This window comes from Furipterus horrens, unplaced genomic scaffold (assembly GCF_987537825.1).
Source record: "Furipterus horrens unplaced genomic scaffold, mFurHor1.1.pri manual_scaffold_5, whole genome shotgun sequence".
NCBI lineage: Eukaryota > Metazoa > Chordata > Mammalia > Chiroptera > Furipteridae > Furipterus > Furipterus horrens.
Genome location: NW_028327175.1, coordinates 112,064 through 133,086, shown reverse-complemented (window position 1 = coordinate 133,086; position 21,023 = coordinate 112,064). Strand labels below are relative to the sequence as shown.

Below are 21,023 nucleotides of genomic sequence, written 5' to 3'. Positions count from 1 at the left end.
AAAAGTCTAGTCCCTTCAAAAAGCCTCGGATATAACTTTGAACAGAATCTATTACTTAAGCTTCACAGACTTTGTGTTCTCAACTCTAACAATCAGGTTTATCCACACAAATAAAACAAAACAAATGAAATGTTTATTTTAAAACAGGGCTTTCCCTAAGCACACAACTCTGTAGTCAATTTGGAGACCATTGGCTGCCTTCCTGCCGCTCAGCACCCGGCAGAAGGTCAGAGAGCCCTTACCTACATTGTTGGGGTACGTTTACAACAGCAGGTGAGGAACAGAGGGGAAGACGCATGTGGGTAACAGGTTCGCGCTGCCACGAGAGATGGGCTGGCAGAGAAGTCGGTTACACCAGAGGTGGGTTTGCACTGCGCACCTGCATCCATGGAATCGTGTGTAGGTGCCCTGGGGGAGCGTTTCCAGCAGGGGGGCCCCTTTACCTGCTCTTTTTACCTCTGCCACTGGAGCAGGTTCCAGCTGTAAACAGCTGGAATTCCCCAGGCGGAATTTCCGCCTTCTCGCTGCTGGGCGGGGCTGACCCAGGACCGAGGATAAGGCCCTCCTCAGAGGCACAGAGTCAGACAGATGAGCCCCGGGGTAAAGTGTTTAAACAGGTTTAAAATAAAAGAGCCCTTTATTAAAATATTTATATAAACTAGATGACATTTACATATCTTAAAGCTTTTAGGAGTAAAATTACAAGGTGCAGATAAATACACAGACAGGTACCCTCTCTGCCGCGAGAACTTGGAAAAGCAGGCTTGGTCCTTCAGGAGGCTCTTGAATCAGATGCTGTGATTGTGAACGTGGCCGTCTTGCGAGACGCATCCTGAGATGTCGAAGGAAAGGCCCGTGAAGGAGCTGGACCGTCTCAGCGAATGGGGCAGGCGTGGCGGCGTGGCGGGGCAACCGCCAAGGTTCCAGGGGTCCCGGCTCCGCGCTGTCGTGTGCGGGTGCTCGGGTGCAGTCCCTGCTGTTCCACGACTTCAGGACGCCGTGTGTTTTGGATGTAGGTTTGCTGTCTCGTTGCATTTTAGTCACCAAACAGCTGTTTTTCCCAGTTGATCCTACTTTCGTGACCTTGCATTAACGGGTAAATGGGCTGGGAAGGTGTCCGCTGCCCTCTCGGCCTCTGCCACAGCCTCTGCTCACACCCCCGACACCGAGCGTGCGGGTTTGGCTGACAAGCAAAGCTTCAATCCTCTGTCCACACCCCCGCTCTCGTGCAGTGTAACCCAGTCCTGACACCCCGGGATGAGCAGCCTCCACCGGGAAGACCTTCCTTCCCCAGTCCCGTCCCCGCCTTTCAGAGACCAGTCCTCGTCCGGAGGCTGCACAGCCCCACGCGCCGGGGGTTGATGGTTTGCTAGAACAGCTCGCAGGAGTCAGGAAAACAGGGGACTCACTGCCACCCGTGTATTTAAAGCAGGGGTTTGGGGACAGCCCCCTAGAAGCGCAGCTGGGACAGAGCCTGCAGACTTCCGACCTTCATTCCCTCCAGGAGGTCAGGATGGGGCTGCAAGTTCCAGCCCTTTGATGGGGGTTCCTTCTTTTGGCAAAGGGTCCTCACGGTGAAACCTTCTAGGGACTCGCCCAGGGTCGCCTGGGGAGCGGAAGCTCTGCTGTAACGGCGGGGGCTCATTGTGGACAGTCCCGCAGGACAAAATTCCAGGGGCGTCAGGAGCTCCGTCCTGGGAGCCAGGGGGAGAGAAAACGGTTCCTGCTGCCGCCGCCTGTGCATCTCAGAGGCCGAGCGGCGCGGGGCGTCCCAGCCGCGGCCCGTGCCCCAGGCCCTGTGCCGGGCCGGCCACAGACGCTGACTCGCTCGGTTCTCGGCCCCCCTGCCCGGGAGCTGCCGACAGACAGAGCTCCTTCCCGGGCGGGGGGAGCCCCGCTGCCGACGCCGGGCGGAGGCTGATGTCCAGTCCGCTGCTGGCCGGTCCGTGCCGAGGGGCGGCGGGGCCCGCGTGGCGCACCCGGCTCAGGGCGTCGTCCAGTGTGAGGCCCGGGCCATGCAGGGTTTCCTGGCCTCCCCTGCTGTTTGTGTGGCGGTTGCTGGTTGCATGCGCCGCGAGGGGGTTTTCTGAGCCTACAAGCTGGGCAGCCGGACTTCCCACAGTCCGCAGGCAAGGAAGGCGTCTCAACGGTGACGGGAAACATGGCCCTTCTCCCTGGGCCTGGGAATAACCGTGTGTGGAGGAACATCGCCATTCCGTCGTGTTAGTTACAGACTTTGGATTCCATTCGTGTTGTTATGGCCCCTCCCTTACTGTATTTTCCATTTTATTATCCTTTTTATGATACTCAAATCAAAATTTTCCAAGTTTTAGAGATTCCAAGTATTTAGGCTGGTTCCCTTATTATTTTGTGTCTTTTTAATGCTCTTGTGAATATATTGGAGAGATATTTAGTGTGGTTTTTTACTTTAATTATAGAAAGATATTTCCCAGCTGGGGCCTATAATGTTTTAGTTTAATTTTAAAAGTAGTTTAGCCTTGAGAATGGCTATGGAGAGTGGATTTCTTCCAGTGAGAAAAGGGAGGTTAATGTAGCATCGTCACGAAGAGTATCGTCTGCATTCATTCTCAGCGTGTGGGCCGTGGGAACACGGAGGCTTAAAGCCGCCTGCCAGGGTGGGGTGCTGGTCGCGGCTGATCCTTCACTCAGGAAATACTGGCCCCCCTTTTCCATGGGGTCTGCAGAGTCCAAGTCCAGACATCAGTGCTGATCCTGCTACCAGCTGAGCAAGTACAGGCTGAAAGCGGACGGAGTGTCACAGGCAGCGGGTGACTATTCCCTTGGGTGTCATCACATGCTTTTTCCCCTTTCTGTGCCCCTTTTCTCACCGGCACCCTTGCCACCCTGTCTTCTCCTCCCGTCTCGTCTTGCTCTCTGAGCTCTGGCCCAGTTTGTGGGAAGCTCACCCTCTGCGTGTCCAGAGGCCTGGGCTGCCGGGTGTACAGGGGGGACCTGGCTGAGCTGTGTTCCGCCCCTGTCACAACGCCGCCCCTGACTGTCAAGCGCTGCTCCCGGTCCACGCTCCACCGTGAGTGCTCTGACGCCCGCAGGGAGCCACATGCCGGAGCCCTGTCACTGGCGGCGCAGCAGCAGACGGAGAGCCGAGAGGACAAGCCGCCTCCCTCCCCACAGCCTGGGATTGAGTGTGCTCTGAAATACAGTTGGCATTTTGCTTCTTGTGAATGGAAAAGAGAGACAGTGTACCCTGCTGTGCTGGTTTGCTTTTTAAAATATATTTAATAGCAGCTTCATCGCAGAAACTTTGTGCTTCCATTTCTGTAAAAACAAGAGTCAGAAAAATGGTCAAGAGCAGAGGGACACGCAGCCTGTGACCAGAGCCCTCCCCCGACCCCGACCCCCTGTGCAGCATGGGGGCAGGGTGAGCAGGACAAGGCTGGCGCCCCAGCAGACCCTGGGGCACGGCTGTCCCTGGTTGGGGGGCCGCCCTGGGTGATCAGGGCCATGGCCCTGGCAGGAATGGAGGAGCCTGGTGAGGGAGGTGGTCAGGGGTGTGAGCTCTGCACTGGTCAGTCGGTCTGCTTTTGAGAAGTGAGCCCCTCGGTTATTGACGTCTCTAGGGGTTGGCTAACACCCACTCACTCTACACACACACACACACACACACTTGCATATACTCACACATACACATACATACACACACACACCCACTCACTCACTCACAGCCAAGCAACTGATTGGAAAAATTATCAGAGTTTCCCTGCATCTGCTTCCTGTTGCTGCTGCAACCAATGTGCACAGACGCGCTTCCTGCCTGGAGAGGTGGTGCGTCTGGCCTGCTCACCTCTCGTGTCCTTGACCTCTCTGTCGCCAGCGACTGTCACTTGACTACTCGTCAGGTCACGTTCCAGGCATCTCCTTTGAATTCTTCCCATTGGTGCCCCGCACCGCGGAACTCAAACCACTTAAGCATCCGGTTTCCTCACGCAGGAGCTGCGCTGCGTGTGCGTGTGGCTATGGAGGTCGTACGGTTGTAACTTACGAAACAGAACTAGACAGAAGAGCGCAGGAAAGGAGACTTCCGCTTAATCCGAGGAGCTTGAACACAGGTACTTCTCTCCTGCGCCCGCAAACCCCAGGGAAGGGACAGAGACCAGGCGAGTAGGAGAGGAGGCACAGAAGCCCCACTGGTACCGACAGGGGAGCCGGGCCGGCCTGGTGCTGGGGCCACATCTCAGGTGCAAGGGGAGGCTGGCTCCCTCCTGCCAAACCTCGCTAAGCCTCAGAACTTGAAAACCTCAGGCACCACAGCAGCTGGAGGGGGGACACGATCCAATGGCTGTCTGGGGTGTTTGACCAGATGACAGTGCAGCTGAGGGGCCGGCGGAGCAATCAGTGAGAATTCATCACGAGCCCATCGACTCTGAAGCAAGTGAAACGTGAGAAACAGACTGGCTTCAGGAAAACCAAAATGACAAACAAGGAGATAGTACTTCTCTCAATAGTGAAAAACTCACATAGTTACAATAATAAGAAACAGACCCTTTGATTGAATGAAAGCCTGTGCCCTTCTGCTGTGGCTTCATTGCGGGTTTGAAGAGAAAGGAAATTGGTGTAAAGATATCATTGAGCTCAAGCCTCCTCTGTTATAAAGGAAGCCAATAGGTAATGTCTGAAATTGACCAAACAAATTGCAAAAAAAAACAAATTATTGGGAAAGACGGGCATTAAGGTTGAGGTTTCATGGACTTCTGGGGCCTTGGATGGATGTGAATTTTCATAATATGCTTTTTAAACTAGGTGTATATGTTACAGTGATCAAAACGAACCTTTACAGAGAGTAAAAGCAAAGGGTCGAAGGAAGCACAGAGTAGAGGAAGAACAGCAATCGAAATGAGCATCTATTTTATGAGCTGACATATCTGAGCAGACTTGGCACTGAGAGCTCTTGTAGCAGCTGTTACCACTGCCCACCATGGCTGCCTTTGAGTACGAGCAAGCTGAATACATTTATTTTGGTTATTTATTATCTTATACGTTAGACCACCTATGAAACTCTGCTTAGTTAACAATAAAAGCCACCTTGAAGAAATGAAGTGAGTGGGCCAACTGCACATGGGAAGCACCTGAACCCACACCCAATACAGACCCTGCACCCGGCTGTGAAACCCATGCCAGCCACAGGACCCACGCTCGGTGCAGCACTTACATCCAATCCAGAACCCAATGCAGAACCTGCACCTGGCCGTGAAACCCACACCAGACACAGAACCTGCACCCGGCTGTGGAGCCCACACTGACGCAGAAGTCTAGGACCCCAGTGCTTCGCAGACAGGGACTGGGGTGCAGGCAGAGAGTTGGAGGCTGGCCCGGGCGGCAGAGACATCACCGGCAGTGCTGAGTCTATAAATCAGATTTTCCAGTTCCCAGTTGTCATGCTGCCTTATCACAGTGGCCCTCAGGGCTGAAGGAATCACCACTTGAAGAGAAGGGCAGAGAGGAAAGGCCCCTGGGAAGCGGCAGGTTGTGGAAGGAAGCATCAAAGGGAAAGAGACCTGAGGAATTATGTAAACAAGGCAGAAGGAAGGGGTGAATGGAAATAGCAGGGGTGGGGGCAGGAAATGACTTGGCAGCATTTTTGTTCATCTTCATTGATGTAATCGGTAAAATAAAATTGTTCTCATAAAACCACGCAAACCCTCTTGCTGTGCCCTGTAGGTGCGCTCGTTTCCTGGCACTAAAGTCGAATACACCTCAGACAGGTGGGGTAGAGGGGCTGGAGAACTTGGTAAATGAAAGACCGAACAGAGTAAACCTTGTTTTTGAAAACTTCGGAAACATTTTTAGGACAAGGACAGGGAAGAAGGAAGCAGGATCCACCAGCCCCTGCGGATCACTGGACTTCCTGTCTCGTTCAGGGAGTTGTCCTCTCTCTGCAGCCCACCTGGAGGCCCACGGGGGTGGGCATGGACTGGGTGGGGGGCTCTCTGTGCCCTGGACGGGAGGGGGTGCTTGGCAGGTTGTAGGTTTTCAGTGAATGTCACTCGAACTGAACGGAATCAGTGTTTCTTCTTCCCAATTTCTGTTTCCATTCTGAAGTTGGAGGTGTACACTGCGTGGATTCTGCTGAGGAGCTAATCCTAAGCACTTCTGCACTCGGGTTCGATCTGAACATGAAAGGTATAGGGAGACTGAGCCCATTACCATATAATTTAAGGGGAAGCGATTGTGGTGCCCAGTCCTGAGTTTGGCTGCCTATTGTATGAAGGTAAATTCCACGTGTAATTATGGGCACAATGTCAAAGACACCCAACAACAGCATAATCATCTAGAGTTGCCCCTGTTTTCCTTTTTAGGTCCAATTCACAGGAAATTTCCACAGTCACTCCTGCTATGGCCTGTGAGTTCTATCACTGTGTGTCTCTTCTCTTTGTTCTGCTTCTCTGATTTTCATGCCCCTGCCCAATGCACACACAAATACAAATTTAATTCTTAGGGCAGCTCTCCTCTTCAAATGAGCAAGAGAGGAAAGACTCTTCTCAACACTTTTCATCTTGATCAAATTTACAAGTAACAGGGCCAGCACTTGGCTCATCCAGCTGTGCAGCCCAGTGACCAGGAACACAGCCACCTGCGGGAGAGGAGACGCCCCCACGCTGCCTAGTGTTGTGTTATTCCGTCTAATGGCCCTTACAGTAGTTTTAAAAATGAGTTTTAAGTCTCCAAGTGCTTTCTCCCAGCGAGCTTCCCTGCTAACAGCCCCTCGCCCAGTGCCTGTGGGGGAGCGAGAACACAGCCCCTTGTCTTCAGTGGTTGATCAGGACGAGGAGCTTTCTCTTGTCCTTCAGGAGCTGAAGAATTCTAGAAACGACTGAGGCTTATTTCATCCACCCACGAGACACCAAAATAACCTGCTGTTTTCACAAAATGTGCATCCGCTCCCTAAGTCCTACTTCATGCCAAGTTTTAGAAGAGAGGGAATCATGCCTGAATTGGTTTTAAATCAAGTTCTGTTTTCCACTTCCAGTGTATTTTCCATTTCTAGTGGTCTGTGTGGGGTGGGGGGTGGGGGGTTAAGTTAGTTTCTTCCTTGACACTTTTTTTTCTGACATGAATTAGCTAAAGTCATACTAAAATGAAGTTAACTAATTCTGAACTAAAAAAACACGATGAAGCTAATTGCAAATAAATAAGAAACCCAGTAAACATTTCAGGAATAATATGCTTTGTGGGGCAGTTCACATGATTCTGTACGTCTAGGAAATGTTAATTATGTGAATGTTGGGAAATTCACCTAATAAATCCTGGTCTATATGAATGTGGCAGAAATTGAGATACAGGGCAAAAATGAGAAAATCCAACTCCGCTAGGAAACAATGAGGTGAAGATGACATTTCCTGTAACGAGCCTGACCCGGAGGTTCGTGTGAGCCCAAAGCGGGCTGGAGAGGGCCTGGCGCTCCCACGCACTCGTCCTCGTTCTAGTCACTGATGTGTTACTCTGCATCCTTCATCCTACGAACTGCTGAACTTTGACCCTTGGAAACATTTCTGTTTTAAGTCACTGAATTAGACTTGCAAAGGTGGCTTATAATCTCTGTTGATGTGTGCTTCCCTCAGCTATCTGCTGTCTCTCACACTAATTGATTATGCTGTTCCCAACATATCAGCTATTTTAATTAATTCTTGCAAATGCTTTGGAAAAGCCAGAATTTTTTTTTCTATAGAAATGCCAGAAGTCCTTTTACTTGATTCTAAGAGCTATGGACTTTTAATAATTTGTTTGCTGTCTGGTAGAGACCTGGGTTTTTCTAACTATGAGTCTGGACTGCGTGTTTGGTTATTAGTGATGATAGCTTCATTCTATCCAGAAAATCAGTAGGGATGGTGATTTTGAGTGAAGCCACACAGGCAGGTTTCATCCTCCCGGTAATTTGCACGTCAGTACCTGGCTGGTACTCCTGGATCCGTCTCCTCGGCATGAGGGCGCAGGGACACCACCGTCCACTGGCCTGGCCTGCGTGCCGGGCGCTGTGCTGGGCATTTTCATACTTTATTCTCATTTAGTCCCCACAGAAGCTCTGTGAAGCTGATGCTATTTTTATTCCCGCCCCCCCCCCCTTTTTTTTTTCACAAACAAAGTCCAGAGACGTTTCAGAAACTCTAGAAGGTCATGTGGCGACTGTCAGGTGAGGCCAGAATTCAGATGAGGAAACTGGACTCCAGACCTGAGGTCCCACCCACGACTGGTTACCTCCTGTGAAGTTTCAGGGCGCTAACCACGGCTGCTGCACAGACTTCTGCTCCCCAGTGGGCTGCGGCCCCACCGCATGTGGCCACGTCCCTGCCGTGTGGGCCCTGCGCCCGTCGTGCAGGCCGACGCCCAGCCCTGCGCCCCATGGCTGCCCTCCTGCTGCACGGCCCACGCTCTGTCCGCCTCCTGCGGAAGCCTGTCCGGTTCCCTCCGAGCGGTTAGACGTCCCCTGAGCGACCATGCACCTGTGTCCCGTGCTCCTTGGCGTCTGGGGAGCCCTGGCCAGGTGTGTGGGGGGCGGGACCTGTCTCTACCCCGCCATGCGCTCTCTTCTCCCTCCTTCCCTTTCTTTTTTCTTTCTAAAGGAAATAGATACAAAAGCCTTTGTAAAAATGAAAATACAGTAGAATAAGTCGAAAATAAAACCCATTCCAAATAAACCCTCCAGAGATAACTGCTAATGTTTGTACATTTTCAAATGATTTTTTGATTTCTAGAGCCATACACTTAATTTTTAAAAAATGCGGTCATACCAGAGAACTTTGTAACCTGCCGGGAATAGTGTTGACTGTGGGTTAGAGCCAGAAGTTTTCACAGAAAAATCCAGGGCAGCCTTTGTGTTGAATAAACAGAATGTCAGCCTACGTGGTAATTAAAGGCGACTTTCCGAGGCTGAGAGATGTAAGGAACTTTTAATAGAAGAAAGGGCGACTAAGAGCCTGAACTGTCCTGATGAGCAACATGAACTTTATTCCTCACCGTCTTTTTTCTGAGGGCAACGGGAATCTTTATCTGGAGTGCCTGCGTCTTAATATCCCAGTGAGGCACTTATTTGTCCAGGGGTTAAAGGGCGGACTGGGAGAAATTGCTTTAGGTTCTGGGGAGCCCCTGCATCAGACTTCCTGGAGGGCCCCAATCTTTCTCAATCAGTCCTTAATGCTGGGCCCAGGAATGTCCACTTTAACTAGTTTTCATGCATAAAAAAAAGCTCGAGACTCACTGCACTGAAATTCATAAAACTCTAAAACTCAATGTACAAGCCAGCTTTTTAGAGGCCTGCAATATGTGTTAATGTAAATTCTCCCAAGAAATAAATTCCTTTTAAAAGGCTCAATCATAGGCGTCTGTAGAACTGAGAGACCTTGAGAGACCTAAATATTGTGCGATTCAGCCATGTCGGTATACAAGTAAGAAACGGGAAAGACGAAGGGACCTTCCGGAGCCTCAGGCGAGTGGGGGAAAGGGCGCCTGTGACCCGGAGAGGAGCCCCGACTCCCCGTGGGCAGCCCCTCCTTTCCGCGCCGGGCAGGCGTTGCTGCAGGGCCGGGTCCTCGTCTCAGCCGCGGGTTCATCCCAGGAAACGGCACTTCCACCCTCGCCTGTTTGCTCTCAGGTGACACACCCCGGACCCGGCTTCTTCGTGAAAGCGCGTTTGGTCTAAGGAGCAGCGGCCCGCCCCGGTGCAGTCACGAGCGCCGCGGAGCCGGGAGTCCGCGCTGGCGGACCGGGGCCCGTCCTCCGCCGGGCCGCCCGCTGCCGTGCCCCAGAGCTGCTCCCGGAAGGACCCCGTGTCCAGGGACGGACACCGCTTCTCCGATCGGTGAGACGAGAAGCGGCCTCAGCAGCCGAATGTCACCGCCGACACGGGGTTCCCGGCGCGCGGGCGCCGATCCCGTGTGATGCCGCTTCCACTGGGTCCGGATGGCAGCGCCGCTGGCGGGTCCCCGGAGCGGGACGTGGCGGGCGGGACACACCTGCCGCCGGTCGGTAAACACCTCCCGGGGACCTGAGGCGCCGCCTCGCGAGTGTGCACGCCGACCTCGGGCACAAACGTCACACTTGCCGGCGGCCCAGACGGAAGCAAAGACGCGGTGCACGTGCACGGCGCCGGGGCGGCTGCCGCTGGGATGCCGGCCGTCCAGAGCTGCGGTCCTGCGTCCTTCCAGGGGCTCAAAGGGAGCAGCTCTTCCTCTCGGTCACGCGGTAACCCTCGTCCACTCGCGGCGGACCCTGGTTCCGGCCCGAGCTACAGTGGGACCCGCTGCCCCGCGCTAGGCAGGCGCGCCTGTGGGGCGAGGCCGCGCTCGCCTTTGATTGGCCGTGCTCGCCATCGACTGGCCGTGCTCGCCTTTGATTGGCCGTGCTCGCCATCGACTGGCCGTGCTCGCCTTTGATTGGCCGTGCTCGCCATCGACTGGCTGTGCTCGCCGTTGGTTGGCCATGCTCACCTTTGATTGGCTGTGCTCACCATTGGTTGGCCGTGCTCGCCTTTGATTGGCTGTGCTCGCCATCGACTGGCTGTGATCGCCGTTGGTTGGCCGTGCTCGCCTTTGATTGGCTGTGCTCACCATTGGTTGGCCGTGCTCGCCTTTGATTGGCTGTGCTCGCCATCGACTGGCCGTGCTCGCCTTTGATTGGCCGTGCTCACCATTGATCGACACCACAAGAGCCCGTGCTGCCAAGGCAGTGCAGCTCCTTTGCCTCGTTTCCTAGGTGGCGGGTCACCACCAGTGACACCGCAGCGTCCTGTTCAGAACCGGTGTCATCCGCGCAAAGGAGATCACCCTTGATTAGCTTTGACAAGCAGGACGATCCTTCGCTTTTTCCTTGATGTTCCGCGTTTTCTAACTGTCTGGTTACCGAGGACGTCGTGCGAGGCGAAGAGCGACCTCCTCGGGGACTCTCCGCCCTCCAAGCTCGTCTGGAGCGGAAGCGGCCGCAGACCGGGTGCCTCCGTTCTCGTTTTGTACGGAAGCAGCGCGCCTTTGTCCGCAGGAGCCGGTTTTACCGTGGGACCTGCGGAGAAGGTCCAGCCCGCCTGCCGTCGGGCCAGGGACCCTGGATGCCCCCGCGCCGCACCGGCGTCCTCACGAGCCCTTCGACGCTTCGGCACCAGGTTTGACGCTACGGCGTCTGGTCCTTTACTGACTAGGAAACACGGGTAAGAGGTAGTGAGTCCCGAGCCCCAGATAAAGTGCGTGCGTGGCCCAGGGAGGGCGGGCCGGCTGCGAGGGAAGCCTTCCCGGGCCCTGTCGTGGGCTGGGCTCCCGGTGTGGCCGGCCTCCTGCCGGAAGGGCGCCCCGAACCAACGGCTTGTTCTCGAGCACTCGTGCCCGCTCGCCCCCGCTTCTGCTCCGGCTCCCCCGCTGCTCCGTGTGCGGAACGGGGCCTTCCTGTCCCCAACCCAGTTTGACGTGTTTCCGGAAGCGGAGCTGATGGAGCCTCAAGTGTTCACGTGCTCCGCCCGCAGGGGCCACCTTCCTGGTGACACATTCGCCGCCTCTTACCGCCCGGGGCTCCTTTTCCCGTAGGAGATGCGGGACGTTGCGTCTCTGGTGCCTCCAACATAAAATTGTGGTGCATGTTTTCCACTTCACAGTTCTTCTTTCACCGATATTCAAGTATTTGCTAATCAAACCTGTCATTAAAGCCAAAAGTCTCTTCTGAAGACATGACTGAGAAGTCAGAATATTCAAACCAACTGGAACGATTTTATTTTTCTTAAAAGGGGGAGATAGAAACTGACCCATAAAGGAAAGCGTCCCTTTTCTTAGGCGCATCCCTGTTCCCCGTTGGCTCTGTCCGAGATTTCCGGAGCCGGCGCTCAGCCTCCGCAGCCCGCGTCCCGGCTGCTAGGCCCAGTGGGCAGAGGAGCCGCCAGCAGCCGCGCTTGGGGCCGTTTTCTGAGCTGATGAGGAGGCCATCGCAGCCCGTGGCCCCGGGGCGGCTCCCGCGTGACTCCGGTCCAAACGCCCCTTTCTCTCGGTGCCAGCTTCTGTCACCCTCAGCGAATGCCCACGCAGTCCAGTGTTCGTCTGCGTGCGGTTCCCTCCCGACAGCGCAGGAGCGTGTGGTCCTGAAGCGGTTCCGATGCCCAGAACCGGCGCCGAGCCGCGTGGGGTCTGCGCGAGCCTCGCTGGCCTCCTTTGCCTGCATGTGGCTCGCTCCCCGGCCTGGGCGCCCTGCGTTCTCCCCAGACCCCCGTCGTTGCTGGGCTTAACCCAGGACGGCGTGGGGGTCCTGCCCCTGCCCTGCCGTGAGCCTGGACGCCTCCAGTTTATTTCTCTTTAAGCCGCGTCTGCGCTGCGCTCTCTCCTTGCACATTGTGACGCGGGGGCTGCACTTTAACCGTGTGGTTTCCTGGAACGCTTTATTCACCACGTAGCAGACCTGGACGTCCGCTCTGCCGCAGCGTGGGACCCACGAGTGTGCCGGCACCACACGGGCACGAGCTCCTTTACTGTCGGAATAGAAGGAGCGTCTTGTGAAAGGGGGGCCCTCAGTGGGGGGCTGAAAAGAAGGAGGTGTCGCAGCCGCCAGTGCCCTGCTGGGCACCTGGGGGGGACACCGGCAGTGGGAGTCGGGCCCTGCCCCTCCCCCTCCCCTCCCCCTCCCCTCCCCCTGCCCCTCCGCTCTTCAGGCTGTTTTCTCCTGTGGAGACATGGGGGAGGGGGGAGGCTGTTGGGCAGAGAGGGCGCAGGAGGGGTCCTCACCTATAAGAAAGCGACTCAATCGGTGCCAAAAAGTTATTTTACCTGGAGAAGTAGAAAGCCACTTACAGTGAATTAACGGTAGAAAAAAAGGTAAATGTACAGATAACTGGAAAATCTGAACTCGTCAAATGCGGGGAAGTTTTAAAATAGAATGAGGGGCTCTTGTCCCCAAAGAGCTGAAATATGTTACCCAGCCTCCAGCGCCCCGGCTTTCTAATCATGGCCTTCGGGGGGTTGTTCTTGAACTTCCTTCCCTAGTTCTCCGTTGGACAGACAGGTAGCCAAACAAAGCCCAACGCAGAGCCAAACACTGGAACAAGCTCAGCGTTGGCTTCTCTCTGCGCAATAAATGTGTGCGCTCGTCCCGATTACATGCAGTTTATGATATGTTTATCTCCGATATCTACACCTTCATATTTATAAAATACCAAGCAAAGGACAAAAAAATATTTCCATAATGGCTAGGTGGCTTCTACTAACATAAGTGTGAAACTATGCTGCATTGCATTCCTATTATTACGTTTGGTATCCAACTGTCTACAAAATAATTAGCTACTTATGTGCCTGCTTACAAATAATTTTAACAATTAGAATACTTAACATATTCCTTAATGATTTGTAACACCATGTATTCAAGATATTAAACTTTGGCCTCTGGTAAAAGGTGAATATCTTTCCCACTTTATCGTTTGGTTATATATCATTTACACTTTATTTATACTTTTTTTTTTTATTCAAGGAATTGCCAAATTTTCATGTGGTGAAATCTGTTCTTTCATTTTTGTTTTCTGCTGTTGGTGTCTGTTCTGAAAGATCTTCCCCAGTGGGTTTGCTGTGTTTTTGCTGCTTTGGGTGTGATACTGTTTTCATCATACCTTTGGAACCTGATTTTCTTAATCATCTGAGAAACACCTTCTAACAGCACTGCCTTCTTCCTGCGCTGGCGCGGCCCTGGCTTTGCGAGGAGTCACAGCCGGGGCTCATTTTCAGGGTCCGCCTCCCACCTGCACATCCTCCCGAATCATTCACAGGTTTCCGCCATCTTCCTGGATCGCCCTTCTCAGAGCGCCCAGGGGCCAAGGCGAGGGCTCCACACCCACTGCGGGGAGCTGGGAGCAGTCCCGGGGCTCCCCCGTTAGTCCACGGTGGGGGCGTGGCTCCCGTGGGAGAGGAGCAGCAGGTCCGCCGGCCCATCCCACCCGGGGGCCCGGGAGAGGCTGGCTTCCGTTCTGTGATCAGAGCCCGTTCCTGGGTCACCCGACACGCTGGCTTTCCCCCCGAGGCCTGGTAAGCCTTAGGGTCCCTGGGGTGCACGCTGTGTACAAAGAGGCACCCCGGGGAGAAGGGAGAAGGAGAATCCTGCCTGAAGTCAGAAGGGGAGGAACGCTTCGGGCACAATGGGTTCCAAGCCCCCCAAGTCCTGGGACAGAGAAGCCAGAGCCGGTCCCCAGTGAGGGGACTGAGGACGTCCGGACCCTGCGGGGCAGCCGTGCTGAGGGTTTGCGGCTGCACTGCCGGGTCTGCGCCCTGCCTCCCACCTCGCGCTCGGCACCGCCTGGTTGTAAACGATTCAGCCACTTATGTTCATGTGTAATCTTTCTTTACTTTATATCGTGAGCAGCTGCTGCATAGGAGTGAAATATGTAGAAAGTGCTTTTTACAAAAAAATTCATTATTTGCACAGCTACCATATGAAAATCGTTAGGAAAAACAAGACTAAAATAGACGTGTAGCTCTAGATTGCTAGTATAAGTTTTTGGAATCATTAACCACTTTCCAAAGGACACGTTCCTCATTTTTAAAGACACTGTTGTTGCTGCTTTTAGGACACCGCAGGCCAGGAGCGGTACCGGACCATCACCACGGCCTACTACCGTGGGGCCATGGGCTTCATCCTGATGTACGACATCACCAACGAGGAGTCCTTCGCCGCCGTGCAGGACTGGTGAGTGGCAGCAGGCGCTCTGTTGCAGCAATGGCAGTTCCCACTCAGGTCTGCCCCCCACCCCCAGAGCAAGACCTCACCCCAGGGTGACGTGTGTTATCACACTCCGATCCACTTGTACCTCATAAGCCACCAAAGCCAGCGGTGCTCAGGATCGATGCCCGGGGCTTGGGCAGGAATGACTGCGGCACATGTTCCACATGCTGTTCATCTCGGGGCTTTGCTCTGTGGGGACTAGTCCATTGCTTTTGATTTTTAACGCGTAAATAATGAGTGGCTGGGAACTTTACTGCTCTAACATAGGAATCTAGAAATGGAACCGCAGGACTAATCTGACCTATGAACCCGATCCGGCCTACTGCTTCTTTTGTAAGTAAAGTTTTATTAGATCACAGCCAGGCTCACGTGCTTAGGCCTGGGAGGGATTCCCACAATGACAGCAGAGAAGCTGCAAGACACCATGTGGCCCATGATGCCATTTACAGTAAAATTTTGCTGATGCTGCGTCTAAATTTGTTAAGTAGTTTTTAGTTTTCCCTTAAATTGAAATGTTGCAAAGGACTGAGACAAAGGGAAAAATGAAACCAAAACATTTTCTGACTCCTGGTTAATCAAACTGTACAAAAGCCTCCCTGTGCCCCATGCACGTGGTCCGCATGAGGCCTCCTGCCACCTGCCGGGCCGTGGACTCAGGCAGCAGGCCGAGCAGGGCTGGCTTCTGTGGAAAGAGCCAGAGCTCAGCTCGAGCTCCGAGTGGTGTCAGGAGGAAAATGGACCAGGACTGAATGGACACCGTGCTGTGACTCCCATTACAGTCAGAGCACGTTGTATGCGAGGGCGATACAAAGGCAGGCTAAACCGCATTCTGTTATTTTCTGTTTTATGTGGCCGTGTTCTCCACATGAATTTTTATGTGTGTGTCAGTTCAACGGAGGTCAGATGCTGTCCAAAACTTCAGTATGTTTTAGATAGTTTCTTTTAACTTCTAATTGTTTATTTGCAAAAACACTTACATCTTTCTTATTTAGCACACACACACACACACACACACAGTGCCCTGCCTGTCCCCTTCTGCTTAGATTCTTTGACTCTATTTACCCACTCTGTCCTTTTGAAGCTCTGCTTTCTGTCTTCTGAGAGGTGCATTTTCCAGAAATTCTCATTAGGAATATGTTCAGTTTACCGGTCCAAATCATTAATTTGAACCCTGGCTCCACTGTTGGTTCCCTGTGGGTTTTTCTTTATTTCACTCAGTGTAGCCTTCATTTTTTCCCTTATGTCGTTGCCGTACTCAATGAGTTCCCTGAGCATCCTGATCACCAGTGTTTTGAACTCTGCATCTGATTGGTTGGCTATCTCCATTTTGTTTAGTTCTTTTTCTGGGGATTTGTTCTGTTCTTTCATTTGGGCCATGTTTCTTTGTCTCCTCGGTTTGGCAGCCTCCCTGTGTGTGTTTCTGTGTATTGGGTAGAGCTGCTTTGACTCCCGGTCTTAGTAGTGTGGCCTCTTGTAGAAAAGGCACCTGTCAATTCCGTGGGGTGGAGCCTTAGGTAATCACCAAGGCAGGGCCACCCATTTCATCACTCTGTGGGTCTGTTGTGGGGAGAGGGTCAGAGAGGGGACAGTGCCTCTGTCTGTCTTCTGGAGGCTTGCTTGGCACTCGCCCTGTTTCTGGTCACTTCACCCACTTCCCATACGTGACTGATGCCCTTCCAGCTGTTTCCCTGGTGCTGAATCCCAGAGGGTGTAGGTTTGCTTACTTTCTAAGACTGTGCAGGCCCTTTAGGTAGAGTCTCCTGACAATCCAGCAGTTTCTTCCTCCACTGGTTTTACAGCCAGAAGTTATGGGGATGTATCTTCCTGACACTGGAACCCTGGGCTGTGTAGTCTGGCCTGGGGCTGGGATTGCTTGCTCCCAAGGTATCCCTCCTGGTTTTTATCCATCGCGTGTGACCGTGGGACCACCAGATCCACTGCCGTCACAGCCTCTCGGCACCACACTGTGCCTCCTGGCCTCTGTCCCTCTGCATTTCCACCCCTCCTCCCTATCCTGTCTAGGTGAATGCAGCTTCTTTAAATCCTTGGTTGTTGGACTTCCATACAGCTCGATTTTCTGATAGTTCTGGGTGTTATTTGTTTTGAAGTTTAGTTGTAATTCTCTCTGTGGTTGAGCAGAGGCGAAGTGTGTCTACTTACACCTCCATCTTGACCGGAGGTTAAATACATTTTTTAAGGGAGGATATATGATGAGCAGATTGATATTTCTTAAAAACCACCAGACTGAGGATAAAAATCTGACGTTATTTTTCCACTGGTTTTATGGTATTTGGTGTCCCGTAGCTAGGATGAAAATTCACCCTGAAATATTCTCACCTTCAGACGTTGTCTCCTTTTTTATCCAGAAGTACAAAACGATCTTAAATTAAGGTGACCACCTGTTAAATATGAAGGAACTGTAACCTGATATTAACTGAGATGTGATGAGCTTTGACTAAGCCTTTGTTCAGGATTTCCTGATCTCGGTCAAGGGTCCTGTCAGCTTCACACTCTAGTTCTTTCACAGGTCAAGGGGACAGTGACAGGGTCAGAGCACAGATGTGTGATCCCGAGTTTCCCCACCACCCCTTGGGCATCAAGGAGTCTCTCCTGTCACTGGGTCTTATTGACAACACTTCTTACTGCTGCTCTGACCCAGCATAAAACACTCGTTACATAGATGATGCAGCCTGGACTCAAGTTTGTAGTGAGAAGGTGCGTGGCTCCCAATCCACAGCTACTTCCAAAAACTAAAATAAAAACCAAAACACACCCAGTTCCCTCCACTGTCATTTCCATGTGTAAGGCTAGAGGCAGAGATTTTTTTCGGTGACCCAGGACATAGCATGTGGCTTGAAGACTGAAGCATGAAGGCATGTTAGCAGCTAAGGTGCTGATTCAGTTCAGAGGAGCAGATGAGGGACTAGAAGTGCCATCCTGTGTGACATTGCACTTTGGAGGCAGGAACTGTGATTCCATGAGCATTGATGCCAAAGTAGAGGCTGGAAGCCGCATCCTTGAAGCTGCTGCTGCACCTCAGGGAGGCTCTGGAGGGAATATGAAGACTAAGTGACAGACTGGACTCATGGGTAACAGATATTCCACAAGTATGTTTGCTGTTTGTCCTGCTTCATTGCTCTCTGAAAATAGACTTCTTCTGTGCAGTTTTGTGTCATGATATTTATTGCAAATACCAGCATTTTCTCACAGGATTTCCTTGGTTTCTATTTTAATAGACCTTCTTACTTTAAATTGGTTGCCTATCTTTGGGCAGATTTGTCCTGAAGGACAGTAATTATACTTGTCCTCAGTGACGGAGACTGTGATAAGAGCTCATTTTCAAGTCCTGGATGTTCAGCTTGGTTTCTGGGTAGATTATTGGTGGTGGTTGTTTAAAAGCAAATCTGTGGGATAGAAACGATCCAATTTAGAAAACAGAGTCTGGGCTTTGAAGATGAACAGCCGCGCTGGCTGCTTGCTTGACCCTCGCTGGTATGTTTGGGCCCGTCATCAATATGACCTCCCCGACGCTGCTTCATCACTCAGTAGTGTGGTCAGTTCTTCCCGACTCGGGCCATGGGTCCCATTGTCTGTCTGCCCGGTCAGCAAGTACGTGGTGCTCAGCCACCGCACTGTGGAATGGAAGGCCAGTTCTCCCAGGTCTAAGTTTATGTGATGCAGCCTCATCTCTATTATTTCCAGCCTTATGATGCTCTTAGTCTAGCATAGGGTCCTCACTCTGGCCAGAGGGTTCTAGAGCCCCGTTTGTTCCTCGACCATTGGGGTGGACTTTGTCATTTATCTTTGCAGTTCTATTCATTAAGATAATTATTCTAAATATCAGTTGTAAACCACATCCCCTACACACCCAGTTCTAGATAAACAAATAAACATTAAAGGAAACTATTCAAGAAGGAAAATTAGAAAACAGTGCAGTAGTCGTGGGAGGGTTATAGTTTGTCACCAGAGAAGATAGGTCATGCATGGCATATGGTATCTGATTCTGTCAAATTTAGACAAAACCCATGAAGTCTTGTCACATGCCTTTCCATTTCTGTACCATCCATTTCCAAGGCAGGAGCAAGATTCATGGTATAAAAGAAGGTACACAGAGCCTGACCAAATGTCCAGGCTCCACGCCCTCGGTCTTATGTTCGTGACTCACAGCCCTCCTTTAAAGTGTGTCATGTCCTATGACCTAATTTTGATGTGTCAATACCAAACAGATTTTGTAAATAGTTTTCCTTCCCAAAGCATACTGACAGCAGTAGTGGGTGGCAGGTGAGGGAAGATGGGTCACAGGGGCTGAGTGGTTTCCTCGGTGGATTCCAAATTTTTTGAACCAATACTCATAGCAATTAAGTTGTTGAATAATCATGAAAATATATGTCTACCCTGGGTTAGCTGAGGCTCAGGGAACAGTCCTTCATAAGACTGGCCTTGCTTCAGATACTACTTATAAGTTTGGGGTCCCCATGGCCACCCTCACTCCTGACCAGCTGGCTACAAGTTCAGGGTTTCCCATGATTACTTTTAAATTTGGTAATTCACAAGAATGACGTACAGAATTCAGGATGGTGCTATATTCATAACTGTAGCTTTATCAGAACAAAAGGATACAAACCAGAACCAGCCAGAGAGAGATGCACGTGGCAAGGTCTGGGAGGGTTCCAAATGGGAAACGCCTGTGGTCCTCAGGGGTACGTGGATGTGACAATACACAGTGCCAGCCAGGGAAGGTTGCCTAGGCTCTGAGGTCGAGTTTTCCTGGGGCTTCACCACGTAGGCGTGATTGGCTGCAGCGTTGCCAGCCTCACTGAGCTCTCCTGAGAGGGTGGCCTGACTCAGAGTGCCCACTATCTAATCGTCATTGGTCTTCTTGGCATGACCCATTCGGAGTCATCTCATTAGCATAAGCTATCAGGTGAGGCATCTCATTAGCATAAGCGATCAGGTGAGGCATCTCATTAGCATAAGCTATCAGGTGAATCATCTCATTAGCATAAACTATCCGTTGTGCTCTAGGATACCCACCATGAGTTGGCGGCGGCGGCAGCCGTCCGTCTCGAGAGACGATGGTGTAGCTTCTTAAGAGTTTATCTGCACCGCCGAGAATGGCTGTGCAGTCCGACTCGGGAGTGACACGGTATCTGTCTCCTCCCGTGTTGAATCGACATCTTGCGATGACGCTGGAGTGTCCTCTCCAGTGAAGCTGAAGCTACAGAGCCTGGGCAGGGTGATATGGAGGGTCTGCTGTTGCCCATGCAGCAGACCCCCCCTCTCTTCGCAGCTGAAGGGTCCAAGGGAAAGACGGAGTCAATACAGCTTGGCTTCAGGTGTGCCGCAGGAGTTGCCGGTGTTGACTACAACGTCAAACCGCCTTAGGGACTCCGGCTCCGGATTTTCTGTCGGGGTTTACTCCCTTAGCCTTTCCCCTGAAGAGGTATGCCGCAAGGCAGCGGAGGTTTTTTGGAGTCAGAGTTTTCCTTCTCTGATGTGCCCTGACTGGAAGATCGAACCAGCGACACTTAGCTCGCAGGCCGACGCTCAATCCACTGAGCCAAACCAGCCAGGGCCACCATGAGTAAGAGATACTCTAGTCACCTGGGAAGTATCAAGGGTTTAGAGGTAGCTTCTGGGAACTGGGGTGAAAGACTGACCAGATTCTGTAATATACAATATTCATTTACTCATAAATAATAAGCACATACCATTGTGCCAATCTATAACACACATTACAAAACACACAGAAAACTAGATGCTAAAAAAATGATGGATTGGATGTAAATAGAACTTTGAATATAGTGGAAAACCACTTTGTAGAAGACATTCAAAAAGACAGCCCCGTTTCAAAGCCCTGAAAGGCTGAGGGACACGGCTCCCCCGCAGAGCCACAGGTGCGACAGCCCCCCCTCCCAGCCACTGCTCTCCCTTCCTCTCCCTCCCCCTCGGCCTTCCCCCCACCCTTGCCCTTGGTGGCTTCCCAGATTTTGCTGTTCAGATCCGTTCCATTGCCACTGGAGTGGAACATAGTGCTAAGGCCAGTGCAGCAAGGTCATGTGCGTACAGCCTTCGTCACAACGCAGATGTCAAAATGTCAAAACGCTCTTCTTTTTATGAGCAAATATAGAGCAGCAAATATTCTTACCTCGTATTCCATCTCTAAGCCCATCTCTCATCAAACATCTTTCCTCAACCTGAATTCTGGGGGTCGCCCTGGGATCCTCAACATGGCATATTGGTTCTGTTTCCTGCATTCAAGGGGTTAAGTATCGTCTAGCTGTGCCCCCTCCCCCAACCCAGCACTCCCTAATTGC

At 52.1% G+C, this 21,023-nt stretch overlaps 1 protein-coding gene and 1 long non-coding RNA gene across 4 annotated transcripts in view; both read left to right on the top strand.

Moving 5' to 3' along the window:
• Nucleotides 1-21,023, top strand: part of LOC150008081 (uncharacterized) — a 597,743-nt gene that overhangs the window by 506,874 nt on the left and 69,846 nt on the right. The gene's annotated exons all lie outside the window — the stretch shown is intronic.
• Nucleotides 1-21,023, top strand: part of RAB3C (RAB3C, member RAS oncogene family) — a 52,346-nt gene that overhangs the window by 9,324 nt on the left and 21,999 nt on the right. For both annotated transcript variants that reach the window (XM_090278847.1, XM_090278846.1), the window contains exon 3: nt 14,552-14,670. In XM_090278847.1, coding sequence (XP_090134973.1) covers nt 14,552-14,670 — 119 coding nt within the window. The remainder of the gene's footprint in view (nt 1-14,551; nt 14,671-21,023) is intronic.